This window comes from Xiphophorus hellerii, chromosome 16 (assembly GCF_003331165.1).
Source record: "Xiphophorus hellerii strain 12219 chromosome 16, Xiphophorus_hellerii-4.1, whole genome shotgun sequence".
NCBI lineage: Eukaryota > Metazoa > Chordata > Actinopteri > Cyprinodontiformes > Poeciliidae > Xiphophorus > Xiphophorus hellerii.
In genome coordinates, this window is record NC_045687.1 from 5,145,478 (window position 1) to 5,167,117 (window position 21,640).

Here is a 21,640-nt window from a genome sequence, read left to right on the forward strand (position 1 = left end):
GTCTGATGCAGCAGCTGCTTCTGATAGACAGATGGGATCTGGAGAAGTTGCTGTGAGCAGGAAGAAGGAATGCTTCTCAGCACCAACAGGAAGGAGGGGGTGGCAAATTTATGACATCCACCGGCCCAGACCAGACCTGGCCTGGGCCGTGCACACCGGGTTTCTTCTCATCGCATGCTGATCTGTGTGATGTCTGCGCGTTGCATGACCTTAAGGTCATATGGGTCCTTGGAAAACTGAATGTGGAGGTCATCTTTCTGGCGGAAGCCTGTGCTAAGGCCAGAGATATTGGCAGATCACTGCTACTGAAGGGATCTGGTTTCTGTCATCGCAAAGCCTGCAGAGACATCAAGCTTCATAGATTGTCCTGTTTCCTCTTTAATGACTTTGTAATTTCCCATCTTCGTGTTGCAAGCCGCCCACACCAGCAGACATTAGTCCCAATCGGTTTAACGTCATAGTGCTTACCTTTTTCTAAAACAACGTGCTGATCCTGTGAGATGGTCCGAAAGTTCACTTGATTATCTGTCCCCTCGGGGAATATAGAAGCAGATTGAGGGAAAGACCAAAACGTCTTTGAGCTCAGCCGACAGTTGGGGAAGGAGAATGTGGAGCCTGGTTCGGATCGGAGCCTTGAACTCCCAGCAGAACCTTGGGCTGCTCTTCATTAGCTTTGTTCAGGCCCCTCATGGGATTAGCCCTGTGGCGACTCCCAGGGCTTCGTTCAAGGCTGCTGAAGACCAGGGTACTCGGCCCGCAAGGCTTCTGGCTTTGTTGAGCATTATTAGAACAATTAAAAGTGTCATTAAAGCTGCAGTGTTTAACTTTTATAAAAAGTGGTTTTACATATTTGTTATGTCAAGCTTCTCTGCCTTCTCCTAGTGCTCCCAGTACGAACTGCAGAAATACACCATATATACAGATTTGGGAAAATAATGAGGAGCCCATTGAAAACCTCCTGGCTTTTCCACCAAATATTGGTTTCTAAACTCTTCTTGAGTTAAAACATTAGTATTGTGGTTTCTAAACGAATATGAACTTGTTTTCTTTGCATTATTTGAAAACTGGAAGCACTGCACCTTTTTATTATCTTAACCATTTCTCATTTTAAACACTAAATACAAATAAATACATTTTTGCCTGGAATTTCGGAAACATGTTCTGAGTAGTTCATAGAATAAAAGAGCAATGTTCACTTTACTCAAACAAATACCTATAAAAAGTAAAATCAGAGAAACTGATAATATTTTCTTAATTCTTTTCCAGAGCTGTATATGTCTAATATACCTAATTTTCTCTGCACTCATTTATAGATTATTTTTAGATTAACATCATTGCATGTCGATGCTTTGTTATTTATTCACATTCACTCATATTGAATTACTTACATCTCTCTTATGTATATGTAAACTTGATCTCTTATGGTTATATTTGTATTATTAGTATTTAAAATCTTAAATGGAGTAGCTTGTCAACAAACAAGCAATTTCCACAAGACCTCTTTTCCACTTAATAAAGTATATTCTATTCTATTCTATTGAGAAACAACCAATCAGAGCCAGGAGGAGGGTCTTAGCGCTGTCAATCACTCTCATGCTCACCCTTTGCTCTCTGCTACACTAAGGCTGGTTCACCACAACATACCACAAACTAGCTAAGGCTAGTTAGCATGGCCACCAGTGATGGTGGATAAACAGTTTTCCTGTAACTTCAAGTTGTTTCTCCGCCATTAAAACGTTTAGCAGTAAGTACACATCAGTAATTGGCAGCGCTAAGGCCCTCCTCTTGCCTCTGATTGGTGGTTTTTGACCGGGAGCGTTGCATATAGTGAAAAAAACTTGTAAAAGTTACATACTGCAGCTTGACTATAATTTTGATGTTATAGTTATAATTCATTTCCAGCTGAATGAAGCCTGAGGTCTATCAGTGCAGTGTGTGTTCTGGTTTTTAATCACCACCACATCAAATAAAATCTGGAACATCTTGTCTTGCGAATGTTTATTTTCCAGTGCAGAAATAACTCAAAGAAATCACAGGAAAGCCCGAAGCTTATCCAGAATAAGTCACAGTGTTTTCCAGAAGATTAGCTGTAAGGATCACTTTTCTCCATTTTGACTTTCTCCTTATCAGCTCTGATGAATTCTGGGTACAATCTTAGATTTTTATTGACATTTCAGACTGTGGGTTGTAATTGTTCCTCAGTGATTACCACAGTGTCGCTGTGGCTTTGCAGAAGCTATGAAGCCTGTAACACTGCAGCCTCCTGGCAATGTGACCTTTGACCTATGAGCTCCAACTACCAGAAGATGAGGCAGTAACGTCCTCTGTACTGGAGAAGCTCTGTCCTTCACAGATTGTTTGACTGAGAGCTTCTGAATTGTCTAAAGCTGCTTCTGAAAGCTTGTTTCAGCCCAAAGACTAACAGTACATTTTAATCCTTGCTTAAAAGTATAGAAAACGTTTGAAAAACGTAAAGTAAGAATGCATTAATGAATAAAAAAGGACAGAATTTAAGAAAAACATGATGCCCTAATGTTTCCAAAATTGGAATTTACCATAGGAAATTGAGCAAAATGATTTGTAGCAACTTTATGCTGATGATACTTTGCTTATAACAAATTTACACCATGAATCAATAAATCTGTTTTTGTTACTTTTGTGAAATCTTTCCATTATTTTATTCATGCAAGATCAGAGGAGAAGATTGAATTTAGGCAACATTTTGATGAATATTATTTGTTTATTTGACTGAAAATATTTCAAAGTTTGATTTAACACGACTGTACAGTTCAAATAAACAAATTTGGATAGAATTAGAAAATGTTTTCCTTGATTTAAATCTAAATTCAGTGCTACCAAATTTAGTTGTAGTTCTTACTTGATATGGAATGCTAGAAAAGCAAATTATACAGATTTATTAGTTGTATAGTTATCAGTTAGCTGCTTATATTCACTTTTCTTCATTTTAAAATATGTGCCAAGTCCCAATTATAGTTAAATTATATTTTAAAGGTGGAACATATTCATTGTTTTAACAGTATGGATCAATAGTTGATCCCCATCAGTTTATTTTAGCATCATTACTTAGGTAACTGCTAATAATCAATGCTTAGGTAGTTTGGGTTTAGCAGTTTTATTTGTTTTTAAATGTGTTTCCACTCTTATTCACTGGTAGCAACTGAAATCTCTCACTGAATAATTGAACAGAAATGCATTTTGAGAAACAATATCTTGTTTTTCCCCCCTGAATAAACAGTTTTTACTGATGTTGACCCAAAATAAGCAGGAATCCACCAAATACTTTACACATTCCCCTACTAGTAGAGTAAGGTAACAGCAGCAGAAATTAAAGTCCCATCATCTTTGTATATTGACTTAGTGGGCCATGTCATGAAAAAAAATCCACTTAAAGATTGTTAACGTTATATAATTGATTACATTGAAGACCGACGTGGCGCATTAGTGGACCATTATAGATACTGGCTGCACTTATTCTGTTTTTACTGACATGACAGACTGTAAAGCTCCTCCACATTGATTCGCTGCATAATTTACAAACGGTTCTGCATTAAATAGTCCAATGGGAACCTAAGGGGCAGCTTACGTAGACATAAAGTTTCTGTTTGTAATTAAGTGTGCATATTGAGAAGTCTTTCAGTGCAGCAGTGATGGGACGACCTGCACCTGTTTGGTTTCCTGAACCGTGGAAAACATCTCTCAGAAGGCAGGACGTCAGCACATGTGCATGCCATACTTAGAAACATGCAGAATGCAGAAAGCTATTTACAGCAACGGTATTGATTTGAATCCGTCTGAAAGGAGGGATTGTTTAGAGAAGTCGAAACACGGGCGTCTGTATTACATGCATTTCTTGACCTTTCCTCGGATGTAGTCAGGTTTCCTCAGCTCTGCCATACATCATCCAGCTAATGCCGCGCTGGGTAATGCTATTAGCAATGCAACATGAGCTTGCAAATAGAATAAATTGTGAATGGATGGTGTGAAAAAAAAGATGTGAAGGTGAGCGGATAGAATAACTTTATGGGGAGTTTGTGAGAGAAGTTCTTGTCTCTGGTTCTCTCTCAAAAATACTAGACGAAAATCCCTTCCACAGATATCCTGTGTAAAAGATTTGATGCTCATACTTATGTTTTATCCTACTTATCTATTTATCACTCTGTTTAGCAGCATTTAATTTTATTGTCTTAAATATTTCAAAGGAAAAGTTCACAGGCTATGTTAGCGTAGCATGCTTTTGTTGCTGGTGATGAACAAAGCTGATCTTAATCTGTTTCTCTGTCACATTGGTGGTTTGTTTTGGGAGGATGTATGTGGAATAGGTTTTAAATTATGTCTGAACTAAATTATTAATGAGCAGTTTGTCGGCCCAAGGCTTCCCAGACATGCTACCATTAAGTTTAATCTATATAGACTAGCAATAAAACAGGAAAAACTCAGACCCACAACGTTTATGTTGACTATAAAACAATGTATTAAAAAATGAAATGATTTATTAGTTGCCTCTAAAGTTGCAGAATGCAAGATTTAAAATATATATATATATATATTTTTTATATTTATTAAAACTCTCACCATATTGTGACAGTATGGAATGAAATAATGTGTGGAAATAAATCGAGCTCCTCCACATCCTACCGTTGTGTTCTGCTAAAATGCAACAATCCCAGTCAAAAACAACCAATCAGACCCAGGAGGAGTGTCTTAGCGCTGTCAACCACTATTGTGTACGTGTTGCTAAATGTGTTAGGAGAAACTAATTATTGTTAAAGAAAAACTATTTACCTGCCATCATTTGTGGCTATGCTAACTGGGATTAGCATTTGTGGCAGTCTGTGTTGTGGTGAACCGTCTGTAACTTAGCAAAAAGCAGGTGAGCACAAGAGTGATTGACAGCACTAAGACCCTCCTCCTGGCTTTGATTGGTTGTTTTGGACTTGCTGGTGTATTTCTGCAGTTATTACTGGGAGCACTGGGAGAAGGCAGATGATTTTTTCAGTTTATCTGTTGTACTGTCACGACATGAAAATAATAAAAATAATTTATGTAAAAAGTTACATACTTTAGCTTTAACCCAAAAAATTGAAGCATTGCCTGTATAAAGAAAACTGTTGAGATTACTGGACCTCAGGACTCGTTGTTAATTGTATCGTTTTGACCAAAACCACTGATCTTCTCACAGCATGTGTCACATAAGATTGAAGGTGAGAGCGCAGGGTGCTGCGTCTTTATAGCTGCTTTCTTATTTTTATATTTCTCCGATCTGCAGACTCAAACTCAGCTGGCCGCAGACCGGAGCGCAGGCCCGAGGCCGAACAGGGGGGCTGAAAGGTGCAGCTGAACCTTTAACTATCCCAGTTTGGCTTCGGCCAGTTTGAAACGCTCATGAAACCGAATAAAACTAGCCCGGGATTTTTATGAGTGGAGCTGCGTCGGGGATGTGTTTATTACCGGGGTGTGGACACAAGAGCGAGGAGGAAAATGATTTAATTTTTACGAGTCACTGAGGTCTTTATGGTGAATTTAACCCCAGGGTTTTTCTCAGAGGTTGATGTCTCGGCTTCTGCCAGTTCAGGGTGGAGATGAGCAACTATCAGGCTCTGCAAAACGTACAAAGACCTCTTTATCAGCCGCCAAACACTCTCCTTCTGTCTCAGCTGAGCCCCTATCACAACTGCCTGGCGTGCATGCATCACACACACACACATATACACGCATGCTACAAATTATTCAAGTGAGCGCTCTGTCTCCTGTTTGGGAGCATTAATAGAAAGAGTGGAGGGGAGGGCAGACAGAGAGGCAGAGTGTTAGAAGAAAGTGGGGAGGGGGTGCAGATGAACAGAGAAGCTGCTGTAAAGTGTTCTGATTAGAAGGAGTAATTATACTGCAGCGGCAAAGACACTGAATGCACACTGGACAGCTTCCATCTCTCCACTCGCCTGTCCACTCGAGGGCCACTGTGGGAAGAGACGGGAGGTGATGGACTCTCTAATAAAGAGAGTCTGGCGTTATCTGCGTGTTCAATCTTCACTGCTCCTCAGGACAAACACTCCAGCACATGCTGAAACTTTCCAAACCGAGCAGCACCAAGATGTTCAGCTGAACGGCACAAGGCGAATGTCGGTTTGCAGATCAAAAAAAGGTTCACATGTGTGCAACAGCCGGAGTTTAATGAAAAATGCAAAAGTGGAATTACACTTGGCAGGAGGAAGAGAAGAGCGCGCGCATTATTCGTATTGTTTTTCAGTTATTGGCTGTGAAAAACTCTTGGCACAATAAGAATTTTTGATTTATTGTTATGATAAAATTCTGGAAAAACACAAAATCTTACCAAGTATTTTTGGTCTAGTTTTAGTGCAAATATCTTAGTACACTTGAAATAAGACAAAACTAACTTTTCAGCAAGATATGGGAGATAATTTTAAATCAATAATCCTACTGATTAAAAAATTACTAGATCCATTGGCTGAATTTTTCACTTATAGTAAAACATTTTTCACATGCTGTAAGTTTACAAATGTTACAGTATTTAGGTAAAGTTAGGTAATTTCACTGTTATCCTTTGCTGTATTTTCTACAGTTAAATACCACAAAATGTCCAGTAAAACTACCATAAGACATCTTTACAAGTAGTTACTGTAATTTGCATTGCATTATGGGTATAGTACATAGTATTACAGTAACTTACTGTATGTTTTGAATTTGCAGTAATTTACTGTTTACACATTACAGTAGTGGTACTGTACTTATAATATACAGTAAGAATTATATTTGATTCCCAACGGTCATCATACACTGTTAGCCTTTGCTGTATTTTTTACAGTTAAATACCACAAAATGCCCAGTAAAACTACCATAAATAGGGTGACCATATTTTCAGTTGGGAAAACCAGGACACGTTTTAGCGGGGGGGGGGTCTGAAAGCGGGGAAACTCTTTTGTAAATAGTAGGTAAACATACATTTGCGCTTTCGTATGTTGTTGGCGTACTGACAGCCACGCTATCTATCTTCTGATTAAGAACAGGGCTGCCCGCACTGACGCGGCTCAGGGATTACGTCACACGCAGGGCCGTGCGCAGTGTCCTAGTGCCTGTAAATATAATGGTCCAATGAAGGTAATTTAAAAAACAGGACATTTCCTCACTTTCTAAAAAAAACCCGGGACGCCCGGGACAGGACGTGAAATACGGACATGTCCCGGGAAATACGGACGTTTGGTCACCCTACCATAAGACATCTTTACAAGTAGTTACTGTAGTTTGCATTGCATTATGGGTATAGTACATAGTATTACAGTAATTTACTGTATGTTTTGAAGTTGCAGTAATTTACTGTTTACACATTACAGTAGTGGTGCTGTACTTATAATATACAGTAAGAATTATATTTGATTTCCAACGGTCATCATAGCTGCTTCATCGTGGTTCCCTGTTTCTGTATTTTTACTCCTTTAGTGGTTAACATATTTTTAAGGCAGAAAGAGAGCATGTACTTTTGTTTTTTTCACATCCTAGCTAACATTAATATGCAGTTTATAGCTAACATTAATATGCAGTTTATCTAGCTACGTCATCAAGCGTGGCTTCGCTTCCAACTGTTTTCTGATGACGTTTGTTTTAAACTCCGAAGCTTTTTCTCTCCAAGTGCAGCTCTGTCTCCGTGCTGTGGGCTCCCACTGCTTCAGCTCTTCAAGACAGGTAAAAAACCACTTCTTAGAAAACTGTTTGAAGCCAAAACCTAGTCTGGAAATGTACATTTTAGATGGAGTTAACGTAGCTTATAGCATCATGCTATAACTTAGCATTACAGCATGAGCTCGTTTGTGCTGGTTAGCCTGGTAAAATAACGTTACCTTTACTAACTCTGGTGTTTTATATAACTGGCATATTGCAACGTTATAAGTTACGTGTCTGTAAATGAGGTGAAATATAGGAAAATATGATGGTGTTATTTTTTGAGCTGGTTCGGAATTAACGTTAGCTAAGGTGCTAATTTTACCGTTAAAGGTTTTAGCTTGACTTTTGCCGCTTAATCTTCCTCGGGCGGCTTTGGGTTGAGATGAGCTCAGTGCTGAGTGTCTGTTAGCATTGTTGTTACATCCTTTGTCGAACAATATAACCTTAACTGATAATTGATCCTCCCCCCCTTTTCTTTATTTTACATCTAATGACTGTTCATTTGTTTAAACCATGATCTTGCAAATGTTAAAAGTGCAGATTAGCTACGTAGGTCAGCAAGGATGAATTTCTAACATTGTTCTTTTTTTTCCTTTTCTTCAGATGACTTTTTGTTTTAACTCCCAAGCTTTTTCCCTCCAAGTGGCTGTGCAGTTCTGTCCTGCTGACTGCTAACATGGCTTCATCTCTTCAAAGGACAAGACAACAGGTAAAAAGACAGCTCTTCAAACATATTTGAAGCCACAAAATAGTCTGGAAATGTAGAGGAGCAGATAACCTAATTTATAACTTTGAGCTTGCTACAGCTGGTTAGCCTGCTAAAGTACCATTACATCTCCAACATAGTGTATAAGAGTCTGTAAATGAGGACAAAGGTGAAAAACATTAAAGTAGTTTCTGTTATTTTTTGAGTTGGTTCAGCCACAGTGGCAGGTGGACAAAAAAGTTAATTTCCAACCCTGGTTACACATAAGGACTGTTCACATGTTTAAACCATGCTCCTGCAAATTTAAAGTTAAGTCAGTACTAACAGGTGCAACTATGTACAGGTGTAAATTCTGCAGCATTTGTACTTCAGAATTTACAGAATTTTGTAGTCATGTGAAGAAACATCAACACACAGCTAATTATCGGTTTGCATGTGGAATAGAGCAATGTCCTGCTTCCTTCAGAACATTTTCTGCATTCAGGTCCCACATGCACAGGAGTCACCGCCATTGCAGAAGTCAGACTGAACACTTGTGGAATGTAATGCTTTAAAAAATGCATTTAGCCCCACAAACTGTCATTCACATCCACTGTTTCAGAGTGGTAGCAGGATGTAGGGGTAAAATCTAGTCTAGTCTCCGGGATGAGGTTCTCAAAAACCTGTTGTAATCTGGGTGAACTGGCCCTTTAAATATAAATTACTACCAGTAATTCATATTTAAGAGAGTGTTCCTTTTATGTTTTAAAGGTATCTTCCACCAAGATGTCTGTTGAAATGGAAATGACCTTACCCACTACACCAAGGGTAATCATGCTTGGTAAGAGGAATATTTTCTATCACTATAATTTTTTTGTAGCAATGTATGTAATTGTTATGGTAGTCTGTACTTTTACTCACTAGCGTTAGCCTGACAAGGGTTTGTCTATTTTAGGAAATAGCTTGATGTCTGCAACCCGGTGGATGGTCAGTATGGAGGAGAAGGTATTTTTCGAGCCTGAGCAACTACATGACTTTGCCAGCGTCCTTGCTGTCTTTCTTGGGTCATATTCTGTCTTCAATCTGGAGTATCAGGAGTCAGCATCCACCACGCTGGAGATGATACAATGGCAAGTACTCTACACCAAGCCATTTATGAATTAAATTTAATGACAGTTTGACTGATGATGAAGAACCATAGCTGATTGCTGTATTGTACGTCTTCATTAAAAAATACAATTAATATATTTTATTTCTGTTAAAAGATTCTTTGTGAGGATCAATCCAGATGTTGGTACCAAATGCACAGCCAAAGTCGGTACAAGCCGCAAGACGGGAAGTCTTGTCAAGAGGAAAGTAGTCAGTGTCAACTCCCAGATCACCACCTTCTTCCAACAACTTGCTGAATTTGAATGGAGGACTTCCAACTTGGTAAGTATTTTACCAAATGTAAATGTTTATTATTTTGTTGTCTTTTCCTCCTATCTTGCATGCTCTGACTTTACTTTAGCCTTTTTAATCTGATTTTAATGATTATTTATAAATGCCATGTGATTCCTACACAATAGCCCTTTAGAGTAGCCTGCATCTTTTCTGTGTCCGTGGTAAAAAGTGGATGTCGCTGCATCTCTTAATAAATCACAGAAATGTATAAGTGTGTAGTCGTTTAAGTGTGGTGTATTTTTATACTATGCAGTTTTCAGTTTATTAGGCACACTTTTGCAGTAATCTGTCAGCACCAACAAAATGACTAAAAAGATTGTTGTACTTCATCGTCCCCTTGGGGACATTTGTACTACGTAATCTTTTGAATTACTGAAGACTGACTGACTGACTGCTTTTGCCATAAACAATCCAAAAACCTGAAGTGAAGCCAGTCCTGCTCATTCTTTATGCAGCTTCTATTATCACTTCAGTCCAATTGATTTTTTTAAAACAAATTATCAACTTAATGCTGCTTTATGACAAAGATTTTATGCATGTGAACATTGTCACTTCAGCTTAATTTGTCAACTTCCTGTCGATTTGAAAATGTAGATAACTTCCTGACCATCTCATGACCTCCCACATTGTCTGTCTTATTCTTTACAGTTCAGCTTCCACAAGATGGATCCCACTGATTTTGTTTGACGAATGGAATAAAAGTTCTTCTGATGTAGGAAATGTGTTCTATGGTTTTGTTGTTTTACAGCACATTATATTGTATTGTGACATTGTTTTTTATGACATTGCGAATATGTAAATGGATTTTATTTCTACAAATCTGCTGAAAATAAATACCTGTTGTTATTCACAGTACTTGGACTAAAATTTCTTTTATGAAATTTTTCGGTTTATGGTAAAATATTCTTATCTTAAAGAAATGTAAACTTTAATTTACAGTAAAACTCTGACATTATGTTGTGAAACAAGTTTACAGTAGACCAGCTTTACTATAAAATACAATTACTGTATTATACTAGAAACTACATTTACAGTAATGCAGTTATAACTGTAAAGCACACTCACAGTAAAAATTAACTGTGAAATATCATAACAGTAAAGGTACTGTAGAATGGTAATTGCCAGTAACTTACTGGCAACACTGTTGCCAGTAAGGGTACTGTAGAATGGTAATTACAGTAACTTGCTGGCAACACTGTTGCCAGTAAGTTACTGTAAAATTACAATAAAAGGTCTAACAGTGTTTATTTATATAGCACATTTTCAGCAACAAGGCAATTCAAAGTGCTTTACATGAATTAAAGGGAAATACAAACAAAATAAGTCAATAAGAAATTACTTAAATTAAGCTCCTATATCTTGCTGAAAAATTACTTTTAAGTTAGTACACTTGAAATTAGACAAAATTAAAAGAAACGAGACAAAAATACTGGGTAAGATTTTGTAACAAAACAGTTTGATTAAAAATGTTATTTTAGTATTTTCTCCACTTTTAGTTCCACGAATTAAATAAAAAAATATGATTAAATGCAGTTACTGTGTGCTGCTTAGTGATATACATAATTTTTGTTTTTGTTCTGAAGAAGCTTATTTGTTTGTTAAATGCTGTGCCATGCAGTCACCATCCTGCTAAACTATTTATTACCTAAAAATTAAGTAATAAATCTTTTTTTAATCATAACCTTTATCGTTATCACAATAGCACCACAAAATATCGCGATAAAATTATAAGTCCATATCTCTACCAGCCCTATTGATTCCGAACGCTCATAAAGAGTCTAAACCTTGTACAAGAGAGAGCGCGTGTGTGTGTCCTAAAGTCGTGTGTGTGTTTGTGCGCTCTCAGAGGTCACTCAGCGAAACCTGAGCGTGAGCAGAAGAAATCCCAGGACTCATATCGACCCCGTTCACCGTAGAACACCAGCACAGCACATGCTGCAGCTCTCCGTCTGTTTTCATCGCTGCCCCTTTGTCTTTCTCCATCTCTGTCGCTGCTTTGTGTAACTGACACTTGCTGACAGCTGGATATGAAGCGGGGATTCGCATCTTCACTACAGCGTGTGCAAAGTTCAAGAAAGACTCCGACACGAAATTAAAAGTACTTCTCGTGTGTTTCAATGAATTCAGAAACAGGAAGTGAGTCCCAGATGGGCAACTTATTTTTATGTTTGCTGCAGGAAAAAAATCTTTATCAAGGACCACCATGAAGGTTTGGTAACACCATCACAGCATGTGTGTCTGCAGCCATTATCCCCACAGGAACGAACTCGCTGTTTAACAGGACTTTCCTTTCATAAGGTCACTTATGATGCCATCTCTAGCATCTACCATTATGGCTGCTATCGTGCCATCAGGCGGGTCAAAGTCGAGCAGCCTGGGTGGGCAACAAATGGGCAGCAAGAGGCTGCATTGTAGTTCATGTACATCGATGTTTTGTAAGCCGGGGTTTGGCTGTATTTATGGAAACTGGTGGCATGCAACATAAAATGCAGCAGAGAGTGAATTAGAGTTTGCATAAAGGTAAATATTGGTGCAGACTGGATGAAAATTTATTTGCTCTTCCTCCACAATATCAACACGTCCAGATCTTATCATTCAGTCCTCCGTTTCTACGCATTCAGTGTGATTACAGTTGATTGAAGAAAGAATTTAAACCATTTATGTGCGCTGCAAAAACACAAAGTATTTTTGTCTCGTTTCTAATGCAATTATTTTAGTAAACTTGAAATAAGACACTAACTTACAAGTAAAGTTTCAGCAAGAAACAGGAGCTTAATTCCTTAATATTGATGGAAGAAGTACTAGTTCTACTTATAAAAACACATTTTTCCATTGTTATAAGTGAAATAATCCAAACTATTACTTTTTTAGCAATAGTAAGCTTCTATATCTTGCTGGAAAGTTGTTTCTAAGTTAGTTTTGTCTTATTTCAAGTGAACCGAGATATTTGGACTAGAAACTAGATGAAACTGCATTTTGTGTTTTTGCAGTTTGAACTTTTGCAGGTTAACAATGAAGTGTTAAAAGATCTTCTAGCTTTCTAACTTTCTCAGAACTGAAAGCAAGCATATGAAGCGTACAATCTATGAAACTTTCAGCAAGAGGGAGTTATTGTTTTACAGTTTTTTCTTCCAAGAAGTCAGCACCGCCACCCAAGGCAACGCTGAAGTCAGTTCCCCACCTCGCCTGACCCGTGTGAATTTACAGCTTCCTGGGTTTTCAAGCCACCTTTACCTCTGGACAAAAAGCTTGGCACTGTTTTTTGTGGCTGTGCGGGTTATTGATCGTCTCTCTGTTGACACTGCTGCAATCTTTGACCTTTTAATGCTAAAACTTTCAACTTCCAGCTGACCAAGCCCGACCTTTCACCGCGCATGTTCACGCAGACGCACGTGCAGGTCGCTCCTGCTGGTTTTGTTCAAGTGTGATTGAGAATTATATGAGGCTTCCAACGCCGATCTGAAATAACTTACGGCACTTTGTGGGCTGGAAACGTCTCGTGTGTTTGGGTGGAGCTGCTGTCATGCCTAGTAAGTGTTAAAAGACCAACCACCTGCTCAGGTCAGGCCTTATACAAACCAAATAATATTCAACAGTTGGAATAGAGAAGATTTCTTTAACTGAAATGAGAAAAAGACCTGAATGCATCCCCGGGAAACTAATGTAAGTACAGAGTGCAAACTGTTCTGTCTGTGTTTTGGGTTGCGTCATTATTTGGGATTTTATCTCGTCTTTTAGACCAAATCAGATGCATTCTCAGACCTTCATTAATTTTCAGTGAGAGGCTGAGCCAAAACAACTCAGCAGCTTCTGGAAGCACATCGCTGATGGCAAAAACAACAAACTGGATCCAGGTCAAAAAGTCACTTCAAAATGCTAACTCTGACACAAATATCCGTTTATTCCCCGTCGTTCCGGGCAGCAGATCGGTTTCTATTTGTCTTAAAATTGCATAAATGGGGATTATGAAAATAAAATTGCTAAATGAAAACACAAAACATTTTGATGAGGTGTTGAGTTTGTTTTGGCTGTATCAAAATTTGTGTACTTTGCAAAACTGTAATGGAAACACTTTTTTGTATCACACAAGTCAGGATCAACAGCTGGACATTACTACTGCCGGAAAAGACGAAGAAGACGACAGGAAGTAGTTGGAAGATGACAGAGCGGCGCATTTTTTAATGACTTATCGCGTGAAAAAACTTATTCAAGTGTGATTTTAATTTGTGTTTCCTACTTAATGGAAACATCTCAATTATGAAATTGTGTTTTTTCAACATTAGTGGAATATCGACAAAGTTCTGCACACATTTGTAGTGGAAAAACAGCTACCGATTACTTTTTAAGGGTCCTTTCCTAAAAATGACTAATTCAAAAACTAGGCCAGTCTTTTGAACAGCCATAACATCTCTCTGCCCTCAGAAATTTAGAATTAAGTCACTTCTAAAGCTCACAAACTCAAAAACTGATGCAACTGCATGTCACACATGCATGAAGGATTTGTCAATATTGGTATGAGAGTAGCTTGGAGTCAGAAATTCAAGCAGCAGGCTTACTGTGGCAGACGGAGTCACTGGTGGGCGTGCACTCAGCCAGCTGAGTCTCGATGTCTTCCTCGCAGATGGTGCAGGGTAAACAGGGTTCCAGGTAGCTCTCCCGGTCAGAAAACGTCTCGTCCACACACTCCTCACATATGGTATCGTGGTAAGCGTCGCAGTGCGAGTAAACACCCTGTCCCAGCGGGCACACAGTGCACGGCTCGCATCGTCCAGAGACGCTGTTGAAGTAGAAGTTGTACTTGCAGACGCATTTGGCGTCGTTGGAGTCGGTGCAGGGAGTCTCCATCCGCATCAGGCCGGTACACTGAGTGCACGGTTTGCAGTTCTCCGTGTGGCTGTAGTTCTCTGAGTAGGTCTCACCTGCAGGTCAGAAACCAGAGGAAAAGTAAGAAGAGCCGATGGAATATGAGAAGATAAAACAGAGATAAACAGTGAATCCAATGGCATTAATCATGTTTACTGCACATTCATTAGCAGGAAGGACACATTGATCCACAGGGCTCTCAGTGATTTGTGCTGCAGGACAAGAAAGGTGCTCTTGTCGGCTAGCGAGTCAAAAGCCTCAGGTTCCTAATTATGATATCGATCTGCATGTGTTTGTGCTGCGCTGAGTAAATGTCTACAGCCTCAGTCAAACACAACAAGTAAAATCCAGCCTGTGCAAATACTCAGACTTAACCTAGAATTAAACATTGGTCAATTTTAAAGAAAGTTACGCCCTCTTGCTGCAAATCTTACTTATTTTGCTATTCTGCAGATTTGGATCAGATCTGGCTCAAAAGAATCATGAGTCAGAGATCCTGAACTGCTCACTTGAATGACTTGTAAAGCTTGAAAACATGAGTATCATAACTGCTTAGGAAGTGCTTCAGTCTTATAACCCTGTTTGATCAGTTCTGATCATGAGTTACCGTAGAGTGGACTACAAGGAATATTTCAGTGAAAACTACCCAAATATACCGAAGTAAAGAAACGTTTTATTGAATTCTGGAATTAGAAATGAGACAATGGGAATGCAGCTCAGTCTGTGGTAAGAAAAATGTAATGTAGCAGAAGTAATTTGCACTAAAAAGTTGTTTTTAAAAGCACAAATTGTGATAGAATAATTCAAATGAATGGGTTCAGTATATATTAGGAAGTAATCACAACTTTCAACAATTCTTATTCGTAATAGCTAAATATCTTTAACCATTTTCCAGATTATTTTGCTTCAATATTTAACGTTAAAAGTTTTCCAAGGCATTAATGTATTCACTTTGAACACACACTGTCGACATATGACACATTCCTAATAAACATCATCAACTATTCCAGTTGTAAAAACTGCTCAACAAAGTGAGAGATTATCGTTTGTCGTTTTATCGTTTATAAACTTACATGCAACTTTTCTAACTTCCTGTGAAAGTCAGCTGTGTTGCTCTGGCTTAAACAAGAACATGCGAAGGTTTAGTTTTAGGCACCTGTGTTAGTTTTGTTTCTGTTCTCCACAATAACAATGCAAAGTGTTAGAAATGTCACATAAGATTAAATTTGTCATAATATTGCGGAATAATATGAATTATAATGGTACAATTTTTATTAAGAATTATAAATGTTACATTTATGAATCAATATGCCATGTTATTACTGTTATATTAAGTGGCTGTTTTAATTATAATTTGGGGATTTTATGATGTGGATGCCAGAAAGTGTAGCCATTGTCACGGCAACGGCTAATGGGGATCCAAACAATCGTAAAAACAAATATATTTCTACTTCTGGTTAAGATTCCAGATAATGACTAGCCTGTTGAGAGACTAAAAATATTTTATTTACATCTCAACTACAGGATTGTATTGAAAAAGCTGCTTCTGACTGTTTTGTGATTTATATAACTTAGTTGTGTAGCGGAAATCAGCCAGGAAGTCTCCGTTATTTACAGCCAATCAGTATTCCTGCTAGCAAATAGCATGTAAAGTAGCACTGCATGTTGTTATGTCAGTTTCCAATGCTGTGCCACCCTGCTGCCTTCCTGGCAACGTTTATAACTAAAATAAAAAGTTGACAATGTGTCCACAACGTCTTCATCTTCCATCGGTTTTTGGAAGGACTGTGAGCAATAACGACTCTAGAAAACAGCTGAGATGTGAAGAGGCACGCTGAATAAAAAGGGGTAAGAGCTGTTGCGACTAATTGCCCGCTGCTTTTCAATTACTTCACACACTTCAGATTTGCTCTCCAGGAACATTTGGCAACAGGAGGATTCAGGAGAGTTCATCACTGAGGAAGTGATGACCTGAAGTTAGCTTGGTCTGACGCTGAAGACTTCCTCAGGGCACTGCATGTTCTGTTATTACATGTTCATATAGAATTATTTTCAGATATAATTGGATGCCTGCTGAATTATGCATACAGCGAGAGAGAGAAAGTGTTTATGTGCCATACGAGCATGGCTTAGTGGTTGAAAAAGATGCGAGGCGAGCTGAGAGGCTGATGGGAGGGAGATTTAAAAAAAAAAGAAAAACCTGCAGCTCAGATTCATTACACGAGCAGCTCCACTTTGCGTTTTGCTTTTCTGTGACGTGCCAAACACGAGAGCGGTCACCTTGTGAAAGCTGCGGTTCAGAAAGGAGCACACTTTGATCCCTAAGACGATCCGTACTTCATGAAAGTTTCACAGCATGACACCATGAAACAGGAATGAATGTAAAAGCTGCTTCTTAAACTACTTAATTAACACCAGGGTTTGATTTTCAAAGTTACAAAACAAGGGCTCTGCTACGTTTACTCTGGTTGGAATCGTATTGTTTGGGTTGCAATGACATAAATCATCAAGATTTACTGAACCGCAAATGAAACCACATGCGTTGACGTGTGGGACGTTTGCACAACTCTTATCTGCCTCTCCATATGTTCCAGAGTGTGCTGCTTTCCTTTTTTTTCATGAGAACTGCTTAAGGGTTTGTCGTGTTGAGCAACGGCGTATTGTCAGTGTGAAAACCCCTGCAGCAATGTCCCAGCACTCCTCTTTTTCCTTCTAAACCTCCCTGGCAAGTCAGCGTTGGCAGCGGCTGAAGTTTTAAACACCTTGTAAACAGCGGTACAGCCGGGCCCCGTCACATTATACAGGCAGACAGAGAGGAGCAGATGGGGGTAACGATAGGGAGGCAGGTATGGAGGAGAGGGGACGACGTGCAAGCAACCAGCAGATTTGCTCGAATGAATCTCAGGCAGCTAGACGGCGACATAATCGGAAACGGTCTCCGAGGGTGGTCCGGAGCTCAAAGTCTAAACCTAATCTAAAAAACATAATTTAGTAATCAAAGTGCTGACGGCTGCAGGAGGAAGGGTCAAGTAAAATAGATTAACTGGAGGCTCCTGTGAGTGCTGCTCCCAATGTACCGTCAAATATCGACCCTTTGCAACTACGTCACTTAATCATTCGAGGCGCCATGATGGAGGTCAGAAATGAGGGACGGAGCAACTGAAATTGTTTTCTAACGTTGTTTTTGCCAGTTTATTCAGCCAGTTAATTTGTTCGAGTCGAGCTAATTTGTCTGTTAACGTAACACACCTGATTAAGGCTCATAGACGGCCGTATTTTTAAAAATTGGAAACGGCTAACTTAGAAACCGACCCACACCTGTTGATCAAATTACCGACTTTGCCTGAATTCACATCACATGATTTATATCACTATGTCATGAACAGCGTTTCCCCTTAAACCGGAGCGGCATTAAGAACGTACAGAAGACGAGACGCTAACCAGCTTTTTCTTCCATACATGCTAGGCTACATGACGGTGTGGCATTGTCTCCATGGTTACCAACCGTTAGACATTATGGCATTTGCCATAATGCAATATTTGATATCTTTCTAATCATATGTACTTATAGAGTATATTAATGTTAGTCTTCTTACCTTGTATAAAGTGTGAGCTGCAAATAAATCCGCGTTTACGCCGAGGGCTGACAGTCGTTATGATTGACGGCAGCCCCATATCTTTAAAAGTTATACAGTAAAATGACAAGTTTTTAGTATCTGGCGTTTCCTCTCGCTCCTGTTAGCATGAGGAGAGCGACAGTGACCGAGTTCCAGATAAACAACAGAACTCCAAGGTAAACAATTATTTGAATTAGTTGAGCTTGAAAGCTTTTGTTTCCTTTGCAGTCAAGCTGAACCAGTAAAGCTCCTTTTCTCATTCATATCAATTATCCCCCAGCATGCAGGCTGCTTCCTCGCTCATTTTAGCTCTCTTCACAGTGCCTGCGTGTAAACATTTATAAACGTGACCATATGCAGCCACAGACGAGGTGTGCGGACCCAATTTATGCGTCAGCACTTTTATCCAGAGCTAAAAGAAGAAAGTTAAATGCCATCAAGACTCAGACGGGGAGTGTCTTCTTAAATAAAATATGAGATTCTTTCTAATTGTCCCCAGCTGAGCCATGAAACGAGTATTTAGAGTTTTCATATTTAGCCACCAAGCTGGTTGATGGGACAGTGAGATGTGAGTGGGGGGCTTGTTGCACTTTGAATGTGCCACTTCAGCCCCCCTCGTGTTTCTTTGGTCCCATTAGTGTCATTAATAATGTAGCAGCGGATGTCCTTGAAACTGCTCACTGATCTTCACAATCAGCCCTTTTGAGTGGAAGCTTTTAGTGACGCTGGAAATTTCTGCCCCTCCACAAAATGTCCCACATAAACTGGTGACCTTTTGCTTAGGGAGGATAAATTATCAACATTTGCAAAGATGTTTGACAGTTGAATTGGGTTTTTTTTGTTTTGTTTTAAACTTTACTGTGTTTAATCAACGTCCCACTTCTTTGGTTGACCTTCTCCAGATTTGAAACAGGTGTCTTTAAATGTTCCCAAATTTATGAAAAGGGAAGAGGGAAGGTTGGTGTTGGATAGTAAACATTTATGGTTAAATAAGAATCTAAAAAGTAAAGTCTGTGTAGTTAAGTGCCATCTATCATTACTTCAAGTGGAGAACAAATCATAAGATGTAGAAGTGAAGGTTTGGCTTAAAGATTTATGTTTGGGGCTCTTTCTCAGACTAAATTCAAACTTTGATTGAACTTTAGTTTTTTGTAGAAAGTTTGGCGTATTTGAGAAGGTCCGGACCAAAAAGCAAACTCTGGTCCCACTAAAAATCCAGGTTTCAGCTTGGTAGAAGTGAACTCTGGTGCGTTCATATGCATATGAACGCCAAGTGGACCTAAAAAGGAGGAAGTGGACCATAGCGCAGGGCATTCTGGGTAAATACAACCAAGTGGTTGTGAAAGAAATAGCTTGTAGTTTTTTGCCAGACAAAAAAAGAAATCCTACGCCACTCCATTTTTGTTTGCGAAGAAGGAAGTTGTGTTTGTTTTCTTCTGAGGTTTTTGTGTCTTTTCGTTCAGTAGTTCTTGGTGCAGCGCCCCCACAGGCGAGGAGGGGAACAGGTTTCTCAAAGAGTTTGATTCGTTTGACTTAGTGTAGCTGAAAATGTAACAAATGTTGCAATTTTGGTCCCCAACTGAATAAGTATATTGGACTATCAGGTGTGAAAACACTGCTAAAGTCAGTTGGAAATATGGTTTTCCATGTTGTATTAAAGCATTAATGAACCAGTCACATTTTGTATTGATCAAATCTGATCTCTAAACTCTGAGAAATAAATTCAAAATCCAATCTATAATATAAATGAAACAAATCATGTTGCAGGAACAAAACTCTTCAGTGGGAACGGTGTTACTGAGTGAACAGACTCAGTGTTTTCAGTATGAGTGAGGAGTTTCTAATATTTAAAATTAAGTTGTATTTTATTAAATAAAGACCATAACAGATAACTTTGAACAACCAGAGTGCCTTCGGTCTGTAACACAGGCTGCTACAGGAGATCATCAGCTACAGAAACTCCTTGACGAAACTTAGTTTGAGTTATTTTAACTACTTTTATAAACCGTGGAGTACTTATTAATTTAGACCAACATTTAGCTTTATACTTTTAATATCAGAGCAAAACTCCTATTAGTTTACAAAGCTAGAATAAACTTAGAAAGTACCATCTACTTAACAACCCTGAACAAGAATCAAACATGTAGAACCAACATTTAGCTTTGCACAAATCTAGAACTCAACCCAGAACAACTGGAATCAACATTTAGTTTTATCAGAATAAGAATCCAGAGAAACCCCTACTAGTTCATAAATTACGGACTACCAATATGTAGTTTTATACTTTTACCTTTTTGTGTTTCTTTTGGTTTTGTTGCCTTACCCAAGGTTTCCCCCAGAAAACTTGCTGAACCTGGTCCTCAGCAGTCATTCAGCCAGCCGCCCGTCGTGTTTTTGAGTTACATTTTTTTACATTTGACAGGAAATTTTAAAATATCACTTGATAATTATGTATTATTGAAAGGTTGGAAGAGTAATTCCTGAACACCAACAATAAAGTCTTAAAAAATGCAAACATTTTAAAAAGACTTAAATAAATAAGCAGTGCTTTGCCTGGTGGGGGCACAAGCAAAGCCTGGTGGCCCGCCAGGCTTATAATAGAATGGGGGAAACCTTGCTTACCTTTTTTTTTTTTAAGTATTTTGAATTGATTGAATTTTGCGCATTGTTGTGTGTTAGACCCCTGCATCCCGTTTTAATCGTTTTCTCTCTGCTTTGAAGTAAAATCTCTGCTTATCCTCACTTCATTCATCTCCAGCCACAGTTTGGAGCGGTTCCTGATGCTCGGCTCCAGACCTCAACCAGACATGCCTGTGATTCCACTTTCCTTCCTCCTGAAATCCCCGGAGATTCACAGTCTCGTCATGCTTTTTTCTCGGTCATTCAGCCCGTTTTCACTTCAAACCCCTCTGAATGCTTCACTAAGTGAGGCAGGTTCCCTCGTCCTGTTTCCCTCGACCACAGAGAGAAGTGGAGGAGACTAATAAATATTTCAGGGCTACAGATGCACATCCCGGGCCAGGAAGACTACAGTTGGGTGGGGAGGGGGTATAACCAACAGGAAGTAGGACATTGAAGGGGTCTCATGGTAAATACAGATATGTTCATGCTTACCATGAAGCAGGAAATGGATTTGTCAAATTTTACTCATTAATTATTCACCTCACCACTTCAGAAAATATATTTATGGTTTGTTTTTTTTATAGTAGGTTAGCTTTTAACCTCAATATAAACCCAGCTCAGCTGTATTATTTATTGTGCGTGCTCCTGTAAGCCACACACACACACCGAGATTATATCTGCTTTAACTGAAACAAAAAAAACAAAAACACACTCA

At 38.9% G+C, this 21,640-nt stretch overlaps 1 protein-coding gene across 1 annotated transcript in view; it reads right to left on the reverse strand.

The window, feature by feature from the left end:
- Nucleotides 1-21,640, reverse strand: part of ngfra (nerve growth factor receptor a (TNFR superfamily, member 16)) — a 44,931-nt gene that overhangs the window by 17,474 nt on the left and 5,817 nt on the right. Inside the window, exon 3 of the mRNA XM_032586704.1 lies at nt 14,380-14,742. Coding sequence (XP_032442595.1) covers nt 14,380-14,742 — 363 coding nt within the window. The remainder of the gene's footprint in view (nt 1-14,379; nt 14,743-21,640) is intronic.